We start from the raw sequence: 21,052 nt of genomic DNA on the forward strand, positions 1-21,052 counted from the left end.
GATATGTCAAGTTGGATATATCTGGAAGACGAGAAAGACCAAACGCACGTAGGGAGAACGTGCAAACTTCACACAGGAAAACCACTGACTGGGACCAGAGTGCTGAGCAGTCAGATAGAAACTGTTCAAACACAGTTGGAAGCAGGATTAACTAAATACTGGTGACAGAAGAGCATGAAGACAGAATGAGGATATCTGAGTCTGTGAAGTTGCCTCTTTAACAGGAAAACCTGGAGACTCCAAGCAGTTCACAGCATTTTCCACCAGACTTTTGAAACTTTTACCGACATGCGCTTCATGGTTTTATTTTGTTTCCACATGGATGCAAATTTAAATGTTGCAGAAGATGATTTATCATAACAGAGGGATTACATTATACAGGTGTTCCTAATAAAGTGGGCACTTTAAATTATATATTAGTTTCACAAAAAAAAAAAAAGAAAAAGAAAAAAGAAAAATCCATCTCAGAAAACGCCTCTAAAATGCATGAATGACAGTTGTTCAAGAACACGGGACCATTTGTTAATGTGCACCTTAGATGAAAGAAAACACTTTGATCGCTCTGGAGTTGTCTTTTAAAGTTTTGCTGCATCTGCATTATTTTAATACCAGAAAGAGAAAAGACGGGAAAAGAAGAGAAAATGTAAACAAAAACAGTAATTTAACTTTTTTCTTTTTTTTTTAAAGCTGATACTATCCATCCCATTCATCACAAATACTATAAGGCTGATTCGACTCTGTTCAGGACTCCACATTCTCTCCTTCCTGTAGCGGCGTGCTACAACACACACTGCCCAGGCCAACCGGTAGGCTGGATACTGTTAATACTATCATGCACATTCCTTTAAAACTACAGTCGGAAGTAGTAGTAGAAGTAGTAGTAGTAGTAGTGCCGCTTGTCTCCAGACACCTCTAGGCTTTATGCTAATATGTACATCTGAGAGCGGAGTCCTCTGCGGTGTGAGGAGTGTGTCTGAACGTACCACTACCGAACCTCCCACTGATCCAGACGGGAGGGGACAGCCAAGCGAATATCACACTGCACAGCCAGCTCCGGAGGCGAGCCGAGAGACTGCAGGTGGACCCAGAAAGTCCCAGATAGGATGATGCATACCTGCAAAAACACTGTAAGTCTCATGCTACTGTTTTATGGCTACTTTGTTTATAGTCCAAGGCATTTATACTTGAAGTGCAATTAAAGCTGTGGGTACGTGAGGAGACCGTACCGCCGCAGCTCCCAGGAAGACGAACCGAGTCTGCTGATTTAGAGACCAGACCGCAGCACTGTTCATGGAATGAATGGATGAAAACTCACTTCTTCTCTCATCAACCAAATGCATCAATTAAGAAGAAAAAAAAAAGGGGGGGGGGGGGGGGGGGGGGGGGGGCGATGAAGCGGAGTACAGCAAACGCAGCAAGCCGGAGACGGAGCGTCCAGTGTCTAAAGCTGGTGGGGCTTCAGCGATCCAGCCAGTTTCTACATTCTCCGTCAGAGTTACAGCCACGGCGATGAGGGCGGGAGCCCAAAAGAGCTGAAGAGATTCGAGAAGAGTCTCAAACGACACGAGACCAGCTGGAGAGAGAAATCAAAAACTGATATACAAAAGAACAAGTACAAAGGCAAGGCAATCTCGTATGTGGCCACTTTTGTCTCGCAAAATATTTTCCTCACTGTCATTATCTACAAATTGCATTTTGGCCATTTGTACACAGCGGTTCCAAACGAGCCATTGTTGTTTTTTTGTTTTTTTTTTTTTGTTGTTTTTTCATTACTCTGTAAAAATCAGCTTATTTACAAGTCTGTACAGCCACCCTGTAGCGCTCCATCCGTCTCCCAGAGGACCCAATCCACTTAAAGCAGGATACCTGAGTTTTTAAAACAATACTCGCACGCCACTCTCCACCGGACAGCTCGCACAGCACAGCCACGCATGCACGCAATCAATCAATCAATCAATCAATCAATCAAGCAAAGTCTTTACTCCAAACGAACGCTGGATGTAAACCTTTGTGGAAAAAAGACACACCTCACCAAAACCAAAAACTCAAAGAGTCATTCCACAAAGATCACTGCTGACGCTTCAAATAAAACGCTGGAGGAGGAGGAGGAGGAGGAGGAGGTATTGACATCTTACAGCAGGTGACTGTCTGTCCTGAATAGGACCCTCTGGCGCTGCGCTAGCATATGAACACACGTTAACTAGGCCGGGATTCGCTTCAGGCAAGTGAGCGGTGGAGACCTTCCTGGGAGACTTCATCCCGGCTGTGGAGGTCAGAGGAAGCGGTCTGACTGCTACTATCAGGGCGGGGAAGTGGAGCAGAGCCGGACCGAGCTCTTCTCACTGAGAGGCAGCTGCGTGTGGGACAGAAAACCTGGCAGACGGGAGAGAGGGGGATTCCTTACAGGACTTCAGTCAAGACGAGACAAAACATCTGATCCAGAGATAACTGACAGATATGGTCATTAAATACCAATTAACTACAAACAGAACATAATCAGGCTCATAGAAATATTGGCACAACCACACACTGGTAGCCTGATGTTGTGACCATTAAAATTAATTGAGCTTATCCTGCCTTATGCCAGTTAACATGCAGATTAATCACTTAGTACATTTAGAAAATGCAAATTTGTGAGTTTGTTCCAACAGAGGAGCTATTAATAGGACAAGAGGGCACACACCTCTGGAGTCTCTGCACGAGCTCAGCCACCAAGGAGTCGCAGATTCCCGGGTGAGTTTCCTCTGCTTGGAAAATGGCCTCCTGCAGCGCCTCTGCCGTCTCTGGTTTGCCATTACTTGCCCCACCTTTCTCTTTCAGCTGTAAAGATGGACTAGTTTAGACAGCGCAGTGTGGTTCAGCGTTCATTTGCTGCAGCCTGGAGAGAGTTTGTGTTTGCACAGCACACAGCTGTTTTGCCTGACGACAGCTGGAGCGTTTTAAAGAGGGATCACTTGGTTGTTGCCATTACCTCAGAAAACAGCGGAGAGAAGATTGTTGATAAGCTCTGTGACAAAGGCCTCCTTGGACTCTCCTGCACCTCCTGCAAAAACATGTGCAAAAACATGTTCAGGTAAAACGTGAGCGCTGAGCAGCTTAGGGTCAACATGAGCTCATGGGTTGGTGCGGCGCCTCACCGGCGTCCTTTCTAACTCGGCAGGCTGAGCCGCTCCGTTCTGAATCTTCTTCAGATCCTTTTTCTTGATGGTCCAGATCCAGTCGTCGTTTGTCGCTTCGTCACCTCCAGGCCCCTGCCTCTCTAGCTCCCTGCAGGCAGACAGGAAATAGAGACATCGTCAGTGAACTCCTCCCCCTCCGCCACTGAACCGGCGGCGACGTGGGCGACTCACTCGTCGGATTCGTCCGAGCTGGACTCGTCCCGGGACTGCTCGGATTTCCACCTCTTGTATCGGTCGATCAGCTCCGTCAGGTAGGTCGTCTTTTTGGCATGCCTCACAATATACTTGTGTTTTAACAACTCTTTGGCGGTTGGCCTCTAAAAAAACCCACAAAGAACAAAATTCAACCGTGAATAATTACTTCGATGTTTTCTTTCTCATGCATAATGCAACGGAAGTGAGACAAAAGTAGATGTTATATAAACTTACAAAGCTAGGCTCCTTATTTAAACAGGCTTCAACAAATTCTTTTAGTGGTTTACTGTAGTTTCCTTCCAGTGTTGGCGGATTGTTCTTTGGGATGAGAAATAGGACCTTCATAGGATGGAGCTCAGAGTGCGGCGGCTCCCCTTTCGCCAGTTCTATCGCTGTTATTCCTAATGACCAGATGTCCGCCTATAAAACAAAGACGGGGAACAAAAAAAAAAACACCTTTTCAGTGAAACAGCAGACTGTTGCACACTTCTGTAGGGAAAAAAAAAAAGAAAAAAAAAAGCCACTTCAACATGCGTTGTGTGAAGTGACATTTAAACCAGCCGAGTAAAAAGCAGCTGGGTGTATTTGAGGAAGCTCAGCAAACAGAAGACCGACATGGGGGCTGTGGTGACAGGCCACACTGACTCACAACGCGGTTACTCCAAAAATATGCTTTTGAGCCATCTTCTAATCGACCAAGGCACACTTATCACCCGTGCAATGAAATACAAGACAAAATGGTCAAACCACACTAACACACAAACTGTTTAACAGTTTCTTTTTTAAATATAAGGCAGTTGTGTCCACACTCAAAAGAGAATGTTCGTTATTCGCTTTACTGTGACTGCTTAATGTCTGCAGTCAGAAATACACGGTTACTGAAGGGTTGGCAGAGGTGTGACGACACACACTTCAACCTGGAGACTTATTCCTGGGAAACACATTTCCACAAAGACAGTTTAAAGGCGAGCGTGCGAGGATTAATTGATTCTTTAAAAACTGTTTTTGTGGCCATATAGTCACCTGCAATAATTGGATTTTTCTGACCAACGAAACCTTTTCCAACAGATTCACAAACTTTGAAGGCCACCGCAGGTTCTAACACACGGCCCAGCTGAAAAAGTTCTGCTTTGTGATGCATTCAATGTTATTTACACTCTGCAAAATTAATGTCTTTAGAACGAGACAGTTGCACAGCACTTGGAAAAAGTCACTCCGTATTTAAAGCATCGCAGTTCAAACATATTGGCCATCAGCTCGGAATTGCTCTTGAACACATTAAACAAATCTTTCACAACAGCTTGTCAGAAATTACAGCTCCACATGAAGCGTATGTATGACATAACAGAATGAAGGGGATACTGACCTTTGAGTCGTAGGCAGACTGTTTAATGACTTCAGGTGCCATCCAGAATGGCGTTCCAACAAACGTGTTCCGTTTTATCTGCGTGTCTGTCAACTGGCCTGCCACTCCAAAGTCTGCCAGCTTCACATCGCCTTGCTCTGATAGCAACACGTTGGCAGCTGCAAGCAGCAAGGAAGAATTTAAATGGCGTCATAAAACATAATTCTTATAATCTTTATGCTTCCAGGATCATTGAGCATTTTATTGATCGAACTGGCTATCGCTGCACTGCTGAGGTCGAAAGGCTGCACGTAAATGACTGTGTTTCTAAAAGTCTCTCAATGATGCAATACAAAGAACCCACACTGGAAAAGCAGCTAAAATAAAGTCAAATCAGTTGCCTCACACTTATCATTTGACAGGAGTTCGGCTGGTTTGGAAAATGCAGACAAACAAACCTGTTCATGACCTGATTACACCCTCAACTTAGAGAACAAAGGACAGTTAAAGTTGTGGATTTTATTTACTTCTAAAAACCTTCCAGGTAAATACTGATGATGCAAATCACATCAAAGCCTCACTGGAATCTTTCCCCCCCAGATGATGAGAAACACGTTGTCCAGACGACACAACTTGTTGGGGAAAACAATGAGGTAATGGTACGTGTCTGAATTACCTTTGATATCTCTGTGTATTTTCTTCTCAGAGTGCAGATACTCAAGCCCTTTCAGGATTTCTCTCAGGATAGTAGCGATCTGTGTTTCATCCAGAGGACCAGCTTCCAACTAGGAGAAAGAATTTAAAGGCTTAAACTGTTTGTAGAATTTTATGACCACATTACAAAACTGTTACTATGATCAGGTAAGGTATGAACATCAAAAACCTGATTTTTTTTTTTTTTTAAATCGACTTACTAGATCAAGAGCTGATCCTCCACCCAAGTACTCCATGATAATCCATAACTTTGTGCCCTGAAAGGAAGATCACTTTAGTTAAATCACATTAAGAAAACAACAAAAGACAGTACTGTGCTAGTAACCATCTGTTGTTTTACGGGCACTGCAGATGAGCTACAAGTATTTTTAAGATGTTCTCGCGTATTCTGGCTCAGCTATGAGCAGAAGGTTTAATTAATTTTTTCCAAAAAGTTTTACCAATCAAATTTAACAACCTGCTGTAGTCACTCACTCTGTCCCAAACACATCATCACAACTGTCACTTCATATTTTTTACATTATCAAACTACGTTGGCTGGACAGTCACAACAACCTGTGTATTTTCTCCTTAAAGTAGCTTAAGTCTTCACACATTCAGATTTTCCCTGCATCCAATAGAATTACTACACATCCCATCTTTGACTGTAAAAAGGAAAACACCACTTTAAAACAAACAAACTTGTGCATCACATCTGTTTGAAACTGGACTGTGTTGTGAATCCAGAGTATTTTTTTGTTGTAAATGGTTTCAGGAACCAGAGCTGTGTTCAACGCTTGATGACTGTCATGTTGAGAGGATAAATCAGCAAAACAAACTGTGATCAGAGACACTCTGCTGTTATTAGAACTCCAGCATACGCCTGCCCTTTTTACCGTATCTTTGGCTGACGTGTCTCCCTTTATACCCGCTTGTTCAACTCCCTCTGCGCCCTCCTGAAGGGCATTGTTCACTGACAAAACGACAGCTGTCTTCATTAAGGTTTTTGCAATTTTCTTGTTCTATTTTGAGCACCCTATTTGGTAAAAGTCCCCTCGTACAGGCCTGCAGCCTTTCTGAAGGCCAGGCAGCTGAACTGATGGATCAGAATAATCGATCTCAGCACTGAAGGCGGAGAGATACCACTACGTGAGCAAAGCAGCAGCTCAAGAGCTCTGTATCCATCTACTGATCTGGCATGACAGACCTGACCTTCACAATAAGGCATTTTTAGTACATGTTCTTGCAATCAGAAAACAAAAACATGAATTTGGCCCAAATATAAACAAAGCACACTGTACAGAGCCTACAATGTGGTCAACCATGCCACCATATGTCTAGTCACACCAGCCTGTGCTATACAACACAGACAATGGCTGCTACATTGCACATTTGCATTATTTAGTGACCTATATTGTCTACACTTGCGTGCAAAGACAGACTGCTGATGTACCCATCATGTCAACTGTGTTCTCCAACAGGATGATTCAATGAGATGCCAAAGCTTACCTTGAGATAGGATCCAAAATATTTGGTGATAAAAGGGCTGTCACACTGGCTGAGAACCGTGATCTCCTGCTGAATATCTTCTATTTCATCCTCGGCTTCCTCCAGATCAATAATCTTAATGGCAACAACTTTCTGGTTCTGATTGTCGATGCCTTTGTAGACTTCACCGAAAGAACCTTTTCCTATCCTCTCCAGCTTTGTGAAAAGTTCTTCAGGATCAGCTCTGAGATTCTAAGAAAAAGACAAAACAGGAAAAAGTTAAGGCTAAAGGCAGTAATATTTTTAATTGAAATGAAACGCATAAAACAAAAAGGACTTTAGATAACAAGGTGTATTTGAAATATCACGTATTCCTGATAATAAAAACAGTGAGCCATCATTATTCCTTACGATTTTATCACAGCATTCTGTGTATTGAAAGAGTTATGAAAAATCAGAGGTGTGTGGTGCTTTAAGTAGTCATTAAAACATTAACAAGTTTTCCACAACTCTATAAAAGGTGTACAAAGGCTTTCTACTGTGAGGATTTTTAATATAAATATCTGTCTCCATGGAGATCCCAAACAACAAACAGCAATAAAACCCTCTGCCAGACAACCCATTTTACTGGACCTTCCCTTCTCATTTTGACCATAAAACCAACACCCTCTCTCCAACGGTCTCCTTGTTTGACGGTGCCTGTAAAATTCTCTTCACTCCCATATAGAGGACGACTCAGTGAAACGGTTGTCTGAATTCGAGCAGTGAGAGGGGTTCATAGGACGATGGAGAAACTCTGAGATTTCAAGTCTGCTGCCTCACTGAGGCAGTGACTGCTGCAACATGCTGAAGCGACTGACAACCAGTATAAAAGCAAAAAAATAAAACAAACAGATGTAATACTACTACTCCAATTTACGTTTGTTTTTAGAAATGTCTGTTGTTCTCAATATATATATGAAAAGCTTCTTCAAAAGAAATAATTCTTATTGAATAAAACTCAAGAAGTTTCCTTTACTCAAATTAACACATAGTGATTAAAGGCTGTGTATTACAAAACTTCACCAATAACTCCACTCTTGAAAGCAAAAACCTTTGAAATTACTTCTGCAACACTGTATAAACAAATAGCAGTAGTTACAAAGTTTACACTGCTAAATTCACAAAACACTTTATTTAAATGAAGAGAAAACGATCATGTAGGCTATGCTAAACTAGAAAAACTGGGTTTAGTAAAGCCAAGTGATCTGATAACACACCATGTTTGGCCGTTATACTCATCTAGTAGATCGGCCAGAAAATTAAACAAAAACTATGCGGATCAAAAAGTAAAGTAATACACTCTATATACTGTGTGTAGCGTTGAAAACATCAATAACTCTCAAATAGTTTTACTGTTGAAAGAAAGACAGTAAGACACTGACCTTCATGTGCTGAGCTTTTTTCTTTTTAACATGTTCAGGTCAAACCTGTGGCTTTGAGTAACACTTCTAACATGAGATGAGATCCCACAGACCTGACTGGAACTTAATGACCCCCACCATAAAGGCTCAACAGAATCTGAAGGACTACACCCTAAATTATTGAATGAGCTAAATGGCTTATTTCCCTCTGGAACACCAGGACCATTAATGGTCTTCAAGATGGCGAGTTCAATTTTTCCTTCATGCACAGCAACCATTAATCCAAACTGCTAGAATAACAATTGCAGTATCATAATTTCACAGACTAAAGTAATAATAATAATAAAAAAAAATTGCAAGACATTTTAATTAAATATGGACAGTATGAAATTAATGTTCATCAATAGGTTATGTTTTGCAGAAGTTTTATTCAAGATTTGAAGCAAATAATCCTGATGCCTAATTCTCAAGGTGGACCCGCTATAGGATGAAGATTTATTGGTTCACACAGTTTATTGCTTTACAGCCCCCCCTAGAGAATAGTTTCCTGTAAAAGTGCTAATGCACGGTGGTCAACCTTATATGAAAGGGGAGATGAGCAGCTGCACTTTAAAAAAAAAAAAAGGCAAAGAGGGGCTGCTGAATTTGATTGCAAAGGGACTTCAGAGCAAAGACAAAACGGCAGAGCAGCGCAGAACAAAGCAGTGCAGAAACAACACATCCAGAATATTATCATAACACTGGTGTGGTCAGTCATCCAGGTGAAAATTAAAATGTTGAGGCCGACCTTTGTAAAAACAACAGGAAAAACAACAAGAGCACTCTGACTACAGACTACTCATGATGGGAATGTACTTGTTATACCCACAGTCAGCAGGTTTAATAGGACAACTAAAGCTGCCTGAACCTCGCTCTAAAAGCATGTGTTTGATGCTCTCCCATCTGTACGACACAACTGTGTAGTTCAGTGTCATCCACATACACCACACCCTCAGGGTCGATGCTCACTGACAGCTATCCGACCGACCACAAGCTGCAATGCATGGTAACCTACAGAAGGGAGGCCCCTCCTGTTATCCCCAAAGACATTCAACAGTTCCTTTAAAGGTAGTATACATTATGTACCACTGAAAGCCCCCAAAGGCTGAGTTGCACTCAAGAGAGAGAGAAAAAAAAAGTCTTTCAGAAATGTCATAGAGGTTTGACAAATGCACTGCAACATCAAAATGCAGCTAAAGTTTGCTGGAACCGATAGCAGTGTCAACGCTGAGGTAACTCACAGCTGTTATCTTGATGGTATTAAGATATGAGAGAAACAATAACACCCCCCCCCCCCCCCCCCCTCCCACAGACACACAGTTTCAAACTGATCAGAATCAGCACTTAATCTGCATTAAAAACTGTATTTTTTTGTCATTGAACAAGTAATAACTTATTTCTATAACTTTTTATTGTTAGGTAACGCTGTTTGCTTAAGTCCAAAATCAATCAGCTAAGATAAATGAATTACATGTGACAAACATTTATCACCAGCTTGAAAACAGAGTGCAATCAGACTATTACTTCAGGTCAAACACTTTTTTTCATTTGAGGAAAACCAATTTCACGCCCCACGTCACGCTCTCAACGCCAAACCAAGTGAAATGTTGGTTGTGCAAAGTTAGTCAACTTACAAAACTTTGAAGAAATGCAGTCAGTGCAGTTTTTATAAAGAAAGAGCAAGTTTGAGCCGGATAAAGACAATGTACATGTGTGCAAAAGATGTGAAGCTAGCTGTGACAATAAACTGTCAAATAAGGTCTGAAAACACTGAAGGAGTTATTATTTCATATATTACTTGAGTTATACTTTTATTTTTCTTCAGAGAAAGTCAGATCACTGAACTCTGACACAGGTGCAGCTACCAGAGCAAAGGAAAGATTACAGTGAGAAGAAAAAAGTTTTCCTGGCGTGCAGTATGTCAACAGATAAAGTTATATACAGTTATTCTCAACACATAGCTACAAAGAATCACGAAACAAACAAGAAGTCAAGTATATACACCCAGATCTAGCATAGAAATGTATTTTACTTACCTGAATGCCCGGTAGTCCACCCTGAATAGGGGAGTGAGCCATGGCGTCAGATGAGCAGAAAATGACGCCTTTATCGTCTTTTTCTGCTTTCCAACTCGTTACTTTCTTGTTAAACCTCCGATGCAGACGATCCTACTGCAAACCCTGTACAGGTAGCGGTCGTAGCAAGGCAAAAAAGTCGCTTATTTGCGGCGAAAAAGTGTTGAGCTTGTCTTGTCGGCGTCTCCTTCGAGCTGCCTTCTTCCCCTCACTCGCCTTCCGCAGTTAACGTTAGCTAACGGTAGCGACGCCTGCCACTTTAGCGGCTAGTTAGCAAACAGTTAGCTCAGTAAGTCAACCTCAGCCGCCCGACGCGGTCCCTATGGCCGCACTTGACAGTTTCCCGGTGAAGCGGCAGCGCTCCGGCCTGGAACAGTTGCGGGGTGTCGATAAATGCACCGCGCCGAGGAGTTTTATCGCTTGTTTTGTTCTACACTCTCATCACTTTTCTCTGCCGTCCGGCGCCATCTTGGTTAATGTCATTTCCATTTTCCGGGGGACCAATCAGAGAGGGGGAGAGCGGAGCGCGCGCACATGTTGTCATTCATAAACCCGGTCCAAAAAACATTCGCGAGAGGTTAAAGGATGACCTTAAATAGGTGTGGATGTGATCGTATGCATCAATCTGTGTCTCTGTGTTTGTTCTGTGATGGACCTGTGACCTGTCTGAGCAGTACAGTCAGCTGGGACTGACTCCAGTGACCTCTGACCCCGAACCTGAGACAGTGGTACAGAGCAGTGATTCACAAACTTTTTCTTGATGGGCCCAAATTTCACTCTTGCTCACTTAGGGGCTCCTTATAACACAAATAACAGTATTTTTTTTCTTCCATAAATGACATAAAGGCAGACTCATCTACACCTAAGATATAAATAACCATTATACCCCTTAAAATAAAAAGATCAAAAGTGCTTCACCCCTCTCCAATCTTTGGTGTGCCCCGTCCCCATGGGAGTCGGACCATTAAAATACTGTATAATGGTGTGTACAAATTGTGATGAGACTGACATACAGGAAAAAAAATGATGTCAAGTAAAGCTTACAATGATATTTTTTTGTCAGTGTAATGTATCTTAAATCAACAACAACACTGTGTATGCCTGTGTGTATCTATTTTATGTGTGTCAACATCAGTGGGATGTCCAGAGTATCAAAAATACTATTTAACAGAATATGTTAATGATGACAAAATGCAGGAATTAAAAATATGCATTTAATAGGCAATGAACTTTGCCACATATATGTTTATAAGATGTTTTATTATTATAATTTTAAGGCACTTTTAATGGCAATTGGTTGTTCAATGAGCATTTCTGGGTATTAAACATATTGTATCAGAATAATTACATATTAGGTGGTCTTTCCGTGTGGAGTTTGCATGTCCTCACCACGCATGTGTGGGTTTCCTCCAACAGTACAAAAACATGCACTTGAAGTTGATTAACGATCCCAAATTTTGTGTGTGTGTGTGTGTGTGTGTGTGTGTGTGTGTGTGTGTGTGTGTGTGTAGGAGATGGATAATCAGATAAATCTATAATAGAAATAATTATTGGCAGCTAGGTAATTACTTCAACCATCTTCAATGTTTAAGAATGACAAATACATTCATGCTGCTACCCAGTCATCATCGATGTAATATTTATTTATTGAACTATTTGCACCATATGTGTAATAGTTCAGAATTTTTCCTTTTCCACTACACAGAGATTTTTTTGACACAATCACTCTCTGGATAAGAATAGTGAATGTGAAACACACAGAAAGAATTAATTTGATTTATTAATTGAACATAACTTAGACATAAATACAGAGCAGCAATTACAAACAATGGTGTCTTTACAAAAAATGTATTTTACATTTTGTAGCATTAGTCATTTCTTTAAAAAAAAATGTTAAAGGGCTCGGCGATCCTTGGATAAGATAATTAACTTATGAGAGTCTCACACACACACACACACACACACACACACACACACACTAGACTACACTATTTGGAGTTGATGAAAAACTTTAGACTATTTACATTTTGGTTTCTCTTCCATCTTTGTGATCACCATAATCAGATTTATAATTTTTGCTGGCCATTTCAAGTCCTTTTTTGTATTGCCTGCTCTCATCATCACTGTCGTCATCCGTCGACTTCTTGAACTGAGCTTCAATCTCTCTCGGGTCAATGTAGGTGTAGAAATACGCCATGATGGAGAAGATGATGCACACTGCCACCAAGAGAGAGGCGAAGAGGACGTACTCTGCCCACTTTAAAGAGAAGAGGAGAGACATCAGGTGTTAATGTGTTTGAATTATACCACCATGATTGGAATATGCAACAGAGACACATACAGCAACCACATTCACCTTTTCTCCCCTTAATTTATTTATTCTTACCTGCATGGGAAGCTTGGCGAGTTCAGCCACAATTAGGACAATAAAGTTGCCGACGGCCACAGTCAACAGCCAGCCCGCCTGCAGCACTGCTTTCATGTTACTTGGTGCCTTGAAGAAACATAAAAAAAAAACATCTGTGATAAACAAAACTTCATACAGTATTATTATATAATTCACTTTCTTGTAGGGTTGATTATGTGAGTTAAATATTGTAAATAATTTACAGAATTCTGTTCCCCTGGAATTCTTTTTTACCTGTGAGTAAGAGAACTCCAAGCCAGTCACGGAAAACATCACTTCGCCAGCAGTTATGAGGAAGTACTGCGGGATCTGAAGCGCCATGTGCACTGAGTTGGGTTTTATGTCTTCAATCACAGTAATAGACTCCTGGCACTGAAAATAATCACAGGATAAAGAATAAAAGTTCATTTTTTTCATCTACAGGGTTCAAAAGAAGGCGCTCTAACCAGATCAATAAAATAACATATTATACATTCATATATACATTAATGTCACACTGTAACTATTTCTATTTCTCATGTGAATAAGAAATAATGACAGACCATTTCAAAATGAAATATTTAACACCTGGTCAGCACAACACTCCTATGACTCACTCCAGCTGATAACAACCCCTGTTCTTTCCAGACCAAAATTCATAAATGAATTAATGAATTAATGATGATGTGAGTGGTATTGCATTTTCGGGGCAATAAAGGCATAGAAATACATGATATAAAAGACATACTGAAGGAGTGGTCCCCAACCCTTTTTTGGGGTGAGAAATGGTGCAGTGGTTCACTCGTTCATCTTAAAGGAATACTCCACCCAAAAAACGATTTGGCCTCATTTTCTACTCACCCTCATGCTGAGAAACACTCTGGAGCACTTTTTTGACGTTTCAAATGCAGTTGGAGATGTTTGGGGATTTTCGTTGTCAACAAACAGGGACCGACAGAGCCCGACAGAAAAAATGGTCCATAAAATCCACAAAACGTTCCCATTTTCCTTCATACTGCTCGTCCGCTGTAATCCAAGTGTCCTGAGCGCGTAACGTCCATAATGAATTCTTAACGAGGTCATTTAGTACATTTTAAGAGCCCAAACAGGGCGCTCTCATACAGCTCCATTGCATGTCTGCGCGCTCACCCTGAACTACGGAAGCCGCGGCAGACCAAGCCAGACGCTTGCGCGCTTTCAGCGACTACTTTTCTAAATTGCAAGCGTAGAAGAAGAAGTTCCGCTGTTTATATTCTGCTGTGAGTGACCGAGCTGTGGACAATCACAAAAGTGATTGGCTACTGTTTTAAAGCTTTGAATTCGGTGTCCTGCTGAAAGGGCACAAGCGTGTTGCTTGGTCTGCCGCGGCTTCCGTAGTTCAGGGTGCGCGCGCAGACATGCAATGGAGCTGTATGAGAGCGCCCTGTTTGGGCTCTTAAAATGTACTAAATGACCTCGTTAAGAATTCATTATGGACGTTACGCGCTCAGGACACTTGGATTACAGCGGACGAGCAGTATGAAGGAAAATGGGAACGTTTTGTGGATTTTATGGACCATTTTTTCTGTCGGGCTCTGTCGGTCCCTGTTTGTTGACCACGAAAATCCCCAAACATCTCCAACTGCATTTGAATCGTCAAAAAAGTGCTCCAGAGTGTTTCTCAGCATGAGGGTGAGTAGAAAATGAGGCCAAATCGTTTTTTGGGTGGAGTATTCCTTTAAAGTGAAAGTACTCCCGATGAATTTGGTAGAGTTTGCATGATCTCATTGGTTTTGCATTGGTTTTAATAACTTCTATAAATAATTCAAGTTTGAACAAATCTCAGCTGATTGCGGTTGATTGTGGTCGAAGGCAACATACAGTTCATCATGGGGTCAACATGGAGAGACAGACAGCCACACGCACGTTCCCTCACAGGTAGATACAGCCAAACCAATTAACCTTAAGCATGTTTCTAGACTGAGGGAAGAAACTGGAATATCCACAGAAAGCTCATTTGCATGGGAAGAACCTGCAAACTCAACCTTGCAAGGCCCCGGTCTCTGAGCGGTGACAGCGTTAATGAAAACACCAGCAGGTGGCCCCATGTGACTGTGTGCACCTTTGAACAGGGCAGAGCCTGGCCTCACTAGTGGAAGAAATCCAAGACAGGCTGAGGGACGGTTCGACAAACAGGTCCTGCTCCCGTTACATAACATCAAAAATGTTGCAAAGCAGGATTTTATCATTAGACAATGTTTTGAGTCAAGTTACTCTGGCTGAGGTCACATATACAGATCGAAACAGCACATATGATTGTGTAGCTTCTCTTTACATGTGTTTCACTGATTTGTGCGAAACTTACAGTTGTTGGTCCAATGACTAAATTGTTTGGTATGAAGAATGTAAATGAGCTTCCATATCCGAATTCCCTGCTGTAGTCGCATGACCGTCCACCACTGCTCAAGTTGAACGTAATCCTAAAATCGAAGCAAAAACCAAAGAGATTGTTCTTTTTAAACACATTTTTATACTTTTAAGAGTCAAAATGCACACAATGTCCTCACTTACTTTCCATTTTCTACTAGGGAGTAGTTGGAATAACCAGATGGTTTAATTATGCCAAAGTCAACCAGAGAAGAAGACACCCTCACTTCGGTGCTCAGTCCATTTATGAATCTGAAATAGTTACAAATTATGTAAAAAAACATTACAGTCAGACGTGTTATATAAATTGTGCAAAACTGAATGGATTCAATTCATTTTCAACAACTGCAAATATCAATTTTTTTTGTATTTTCACTTCATAAAGATGAGAACAAAACCCTAAAAAAAGCCAATTATTCAATATTGAATGGCGATGAAGGAATTGTTTTGCAAAAATTTCAATATTTGTCAAGAAACCTACCGGATGGCATTGTTTCCCTGCTCTGGTTTGGCTGTCAAATCCGTCGTCTGGAGGTAAAGAAAGTGGTTGTTGTTTAATTCAAGCATTAAAAGTGTTTTTTTTCTCTTCATCTCCTCAACATTTTTCGTCCAACTTACCAGCAGCCACTCGCTGTTGATCACTGCAGGAATAAGAAGTGTTTGTCGCTCTCCTTTGGTCAACAGAATAGTTGTGGTCAGAGCAGAACTGGCGACTGAAACTGTGACTTCCTCAGTCTCAAATGTGAAATATTCATCACTGGCCTGCAAATAATATCAATAATAATTATTAAAACAACATAAAAGAAACATTTGTGCTATAAACTTGAATCACATAGTGGTATTTTGGACTGCATGCTTTTTCCACGTAGTTTTAGGATCTCAAGTTTGGTGATTTTCATAAGATTACTTACTTGAGCCGCAGCAAGATTGAGCAGATCATTATTCGGCAAACTAAGCGTGACTGGATTGTTGCCCATGTTGAGCAGTTTAAGCTGACTTTGAGAGGACGATGGGAATACAGGTAATGTTTTCTGAAAGTGAGCAAAATAGAGTTGTTACAACTGTGTGAACATTTCAGTGATTTTAGCAGCTCTGTACTGTACAGAACATAAAGAGAGGACAACACTTACATCAATTTCAACCTGCACCAAGGCGGCGCTGACGAAAGCTGAAGCGGCCAGTAACATGCCCACCGTCATCCTCTTCAGAGGGCTGTTGGTCAAAGAAACAGCATTTTTATCAAGTCTTTGTGAAAGCATTTTTCTGCATATAATTGATTCAGTTTAGATTGTACAGGAATACACATGTCTGGAGCATTTCTTCAGCAGAACTTTGATAAGGTAAAAGTGTTGAGATTTCACTAAACCAGGGTTTTCTCAGTGGAGGGGAGGAATCCCTCCTCTCAAAGTTGTCACTGAATGATTATTACACAGTAACATTTCCATTTTAATCTTGTGTCCAGTTATTCTCTATAGTGTGATCATCATGCTGCTGGAAACTCCCGTTCTAAGTGTGGAGCTTTCACATGACAACATGTAGCGACAAACGTCATCCGCATTAGGAAACACACAGATGAATGGTGCTTGTAAAGTCAGCATAATTTAGAGACTTGACTCACATTTTTATTTGCTGTTTATTGTGGCTAGAAATGAATTAAATCATGAAAGAGAACGATGGATGGAAAAATCAAGTGATGTAATATTTGCTCCCTTCTGCCTTTGATTGCCTTCCAGTTTGCTTTTCCCACAGGGAAAATAACTGAATAAGTTTCCCACCTCCGAACACTGTATGAACACACCAGATTAATGCTTTTACTTGTCAAAAAACTAAATAAAACACTGATAGTCATGGTGCATTTTAAGCTATTTTGAGAAGGTAGAGGTAGATCTGGATTTATTATGGATTGTAGGAAAGGACCAGGATCAAGTTTACAACTGAATTATCTTCATTGTTTTGGGCAAATAAATGTTATTCTTTTATTAAATTGATTATAGCTACGTCCCCATTACACTGTAAAAAACAAGAAATACACATTTTTGTAAAATTCCTCTATAGACGATGAGTGAGGAGACATTAACTGGATGTTTGTCGATAACCCTGTCAAGTGATTTATCAACACAATGAAGAATTAACGGATAAAGGTCACACCTGAAGACTTTCACACTTACGTAAAGTTCAGGCCGCACTTCCTGATAAGAGGATAAATCACACTGTCCATGATAGGAACCAGAGTCAGGATCAGGATTGGGTTGACAGTCTGTCAAAAACACAGATGCATCTGTAAACATGTTTCAAATAAAGCACAATTCATGAGTGTTGACTGACAAATAAGAACTGTGAGAACGTACTTGCATCTGATCAGGCTGGATAATCAGCAGACCCTGCAGACATGACGAAAAGTCACATGATGAACAAACAGCTTCCCTCTGTTCCAGGACGGATCATAACTGGGTTTCTAAGTGCCACTTACAAAATTTCCATCCATATTGGTGGCTTGCAGAGTCCATCTTGAGCCCTTTATTGGACGAGCGAATCTCATCTCAGTGAACACAAACAACAAGTAGGCTAATGGAGAATTTTAAGGGGAAAACACACTTAACGATACCTTCTGGTCGAACAGCGTCCAGAACATCGGCAGAGGGATGTATAAGAACAAGACCTTCAGCACCATCTTGATTTGAGCAATAAGAAGTTTCTACAGCAGGGGCAGACACAGATTCATCAGGTGTTATTCAACTGAGGAAATATCTTAAATTAAAGAAATAAAAAGTCAAAGCTCACATCATATTTCTCCTCTGCCCAGTCCAGCCAGTGCGCCCTCTTTGGGAACTGTTTGCCTCGGTGCCTGTAGCGGTTTTTAATGGAAAACTGAGAGACACAGTGAGGAAGAAATCTGTTTTTAGAAACAGCTGCAGTCACTGTTTGCACCAAGCATTAACTGGCGTGTTCAGAAGAGGCTGGCTTACCCCGATGCATTTACACACGTCCAGCATGATGTTTCCTTGGGGCTTAGCCTTGTAGTACATACCACTCCCAACAATAAACACCACTGTCAAGGGGAACACCAGAGAGAAGTCATCCACTTATAAAGTATTTCAGCTTGATGTGTGGAATAACTCAACAGATCGCTCAAACATACCGAGTGAAACCACCATCAGTGCAGCAGGCACGCCGAAGGCCAGAGCATAGCACTTCTGCTGGGTGTAGATTCCACAATCCTGAGCTGCAAACATACAAATTATAGTTAAACAACTGCAAATTCCATTTACTCAATGTTTTTTTTCAGTGTTTGTCACATGTTCGAGTAAGCATCCTTCATGAAGTTTTATATTTACCTCTGAGGAGTGGGGTGATGATGGTAGACAGAAGACTTCCACCGTTGATGCAGAGGTAGAACACAGAGAAGAAGGTGCTCCTCTGTCTTTCCTGCACAGGAAGATCAGAACGTAAATACAGTCTATGCTGTACCATGCAGAAACTTACCGCTGTTAAAATGATCATCAATCATTAATATTGTGTCTGAAGTTGGCGAAAACAACCCGCTCTGTTAAGAGCACCATATTTTTGTTTTTCACGCCTTTTTGCAAACTTAATATAGTGAAGGTGAACGCCAACACTCATCATTACGTAACAGGAATAAAATCAATGGGCAATTTCCCAAATCCGCCATGAAAATTTTATAGTCTACAAGCAACAATCAGATTATAAAGAAACCATAAAGGCCTGATGCATTATATTGTTTCTAATTCTCATTGGAAATAATAATTTTTCCTGATTTTAAACTTCTACTGAACAGTAAAATAATTTGTTGGGTTTGAAAAAGCTGCTCTTGAAGTTGCAGTTGAATGTTTAGATTTTGAAAATATTAAACAACAAGCAGTTTATTACAGACATCACTGTCACTGTGACCACGATAACAACAGTGAAGATTGGTCTGATTGCAATCAGACATACTCTGGTAATTGATAGGCAATGGATAGAAAAACAGGGTGACAAAGATCAGAGGGATCACCTGCAATAAAGGAGCAAAAAGTGTGAATGCTGCAGCTGCATGTTCAGCGTCTCGGCCAAATACCAAAGGTCATGTCCTGGATCACAGGACGCAGTCAAAGCTGGGTTTAAAGGTGGTTTTCTAACCTGGTGATCACTGAACTGGTCTCCGCCAAAGGCAGATACGCAGGGCTTGATGCCACCGGTCCCCAGAGCGATGAGAAAGAGGCCGGTCATGGACATGGCCCTGAACACCAGGAGGAGATGTAAGAGTGAGCACTGTGACACTGTGACCACATCTTGGACTTTTTGAAGACAGAACGAAACAAGATGTACACGTGAAAGGTCATGTTGTCCGGCGTCCCGTCTCTGTCTGCGTCGGTGATATCGTGGATGGCGCTCACAGCCATGGCGACCTGACCGACTGCGTACACGATGGACAAGTAGATGATGGTCCTGAGAGAGGAAGATGAAAAGAGTGAAGGAAGATCCCTGCGCTTTACAGAGAAAATAAACAAGTCCCAAGGATCACAGCTGTAAAATTCTGACTCAAATATGATAAAATATTCATGAGTGGCATTTATATTTTGGTAAGACATCATTCTTTGAATGAAGCGACTCACTTAAACTTTCCCAGCCAGGAGTCGGCCACAATCGCCCCGAGGATCGGGGTCAAGTAGCAAAGAGCCACAAATGTGTGATAGATGGAGGTAGCCAAGTCATCATCCCAGCGCAGGAAGTACTTAAAGTACAGCACCAGTACGGCTGTGGACAGGCAGGGAGAGACGCTCGTTCATTTTCCATCGTCTTTTACAACCTGGAACTGTTTGCCCCCGTTATGCACGATTAATAACTGCTTGTTTAACATTTGATAAAAATGAGTGCTTAATTAAGATAAGAGAAACCAGCCTATAGGCCAAAATCTCTTCGATTCATGGAAATATTCATTGGGATTGAAGAAGAGGTTTCGCAAAACGATATTTCTCACCTCGCATGCCATAGTAGGAGAACCGCTCGCAGAACTCATTCACAATGATGAAGAAGATGCTGAGAGGGTAGCCACAAACTTCTTTGCTCTGATAGAGTGGAAATGTCAAAAATAAATAAATAAATAAATAAATAAGAAAGTCTTGATGTAAATATTTTCCTTCATGTCAGTGATCACATGTTCTGACATCTAAAGATCATTTTTTAAATTCAACACTACTAAATAAATTCAGGAAAATAAGGACAAATGCATCTGTCTGCAGAGGAGCGTGAAGTGGTACTGCATGTAAATATGTCCGATTCAGTTATTTGAAATATGGAGTTATACTGAAACAAAACAAAACAAAACATCTGTACTTCACCTTTCCTCTGCTTTTCTTCGCCTTTTTCAGATCCTCGTTATCTGCATGCAAGATGACACTAATTCAAATAAAAGCAGTCTTACATATACCCTAAAAAAACACCTTATAAGACATCTCTGTGTTGTATTTTTTCATATCTTTTCCTGTCAGTGCATCAGTTTGTAACATGAAACCACAAAGCCCTCCAGTGACAGCACTGACGGATTTCACTGGGATTAGTTAAAACATACAAACACACAGAATAAATAAAGTTATTTCCACTCTCACCTGCCATTGTGGCCCGGCGTGTTTCTCCCTGCTGGAGTTTGATATTCCCCCGAGGTTGGAGCAGCTGATGTGTCTGTGTTCACCGGTGGAAGTGGGAGTGGAAAGAAGAAACAACGCTGCTTGTATTAGTCCTTGATCTGTCTGTCAGTCTGCTGACTGCGTTGGTTTTATGGTGGGAGGCGCAGGAGATAGGGAGTCCTGCGTGTTCTTAAGTGATGCAAATGTGACAGCGGCGGA

General features: G+C 41.2%; 2 protein-coding genes across 2 annotated transcripts; both read right to left on the reverse strand.

Moving 5' to 3' along the window:
* Positions 1–1,381: 1,381 nt before the first annotated feature.
* On the reverse strand, positions 1,382–10,875 carry stk24a (serine/threonine kinase 24a (STE20 homolog, yeast)). The gene is made up of 11 exons (XM_030111407.1): positions 10,379–10,875; positions 6,922–7,152; positions 5,634–5,690; positions 5,396–5,504; positions 4,741–4,898; positions 3,609–3,794; positions 3,351–3,496; positions 3,138–3,267; positions 2,972–3,043; positions 2,684–2,820; positions 1,382–2,373 (listed from the first exon to the last, which is right to left on the reverse strand). The coding sequence occupies exons 1-11, from the start codon at positions 10,418–10,420 to the stop codon at positions 2,340–2,342; spliced, it is 1,302 nt and encodes a 433-aa protein (XP_029967267.1). The 5' UTR covers positions 10,421–10,875; the 3' UTR covers positions 1,382–2,339.
* Positions 10,876–12,320: 1,445 nt separating this feature from the next.
* On the reverse strand, positions 12,321–20,209 carry slc15a1a (solute carrier family 15 member 1a). Its single transcript, XM_030111406.1, has 21 exons — positions 20,188–20,209; positions 19,823–19,964; positions 19,536–19,655; positions 19,347–19,446; positions 18,545–18,635; positions 18,349–18,432; positions 18,176–18,258; positions 17,991–18,077; positions 17,815–17,904; positions 17,680–17,724; positions 17,558–17,590; positions 17,378–17,466; positions 16,340–16,421; positions 16,121–16,240; positions 15,828–15,971; positions 15,691–15,737; positions 15,354–15,461; positions 15,148–15,262; positions 13,059–13,196; positions 12,804–12,911; positions 12,321–12,674 (listed from the first exon to the last, which is right to left on the reverse strand). The coding sequence occupies exons 1-21, from the start codon at positions 20,192–20,194 to the stop codon at positions 12,438–12,440; spliced, it is 2,070 nt and encodes a 689-aa protein (XP_029967266.1). The 5' UTR covers positions 20,195–20,209; the 3' UTR covers positions 12,321–12,437.
* Between the last annotated feature and the right edge of the window lie 843 nt (positions 20,210–21,052).

The sequence above is a fragment of the Salarias fasciatus genome, chromosome 16 (genome assembly GCF_902148845.1).
Source record: "Salarias fasciatus chromosome 16, fSalaFa1.1, whole genome shotgun sequence".
In the NCBI taxonomy this organism is placed as follows: Eukaryota; Metazoa; Chordata; class Actinopteri; order Blenniiformes; family Blenniidae; genus Salarias; species Salarias fasciatus.

Excerpts from the sequence above, each read along its gene's own strand:
- stk24a (XM_030111407.1), bottom strand. The coding sequence starts at position 10,420 with ATGGCTCACTCCCCTATTCAGGGTGGACTACCGGGCATTCAG. Across the intron at positions 3,795-4,740 it reads AGTCTGCCTACGACTCAAAG|GCGGACATCTGGTCATTAGG; the intron begins GTCAGTATCCCC and ends TTTGTTTTATAG. Across the intron at positions 3,268-3,350 it reads AGCTCGGACGAATCCGACGA|GGAGCTAGAGAGGCAGGGGC; the intron begins GTGAGTCGCCCA and ends GTCTGCCTGCAG.
- slc15a1a (XM_030111406.1), bottom strand. Across the intron at positions 18,259-18,348 it reads ACTGATGGTGGTTTCACTCG|TGGTGTTTATTGTTGGGAGT; the intron begins GTATGTTTGAGC and ends TCCCCTTGACAG. Across the intron at positions 15,462-15,690 it reads CAGGGAAACAATGCCATCCG|ATTCATAAATGGACTGAGCA; the intron begins GTAGGTTTCTTG and ends TAACTATTTCAG.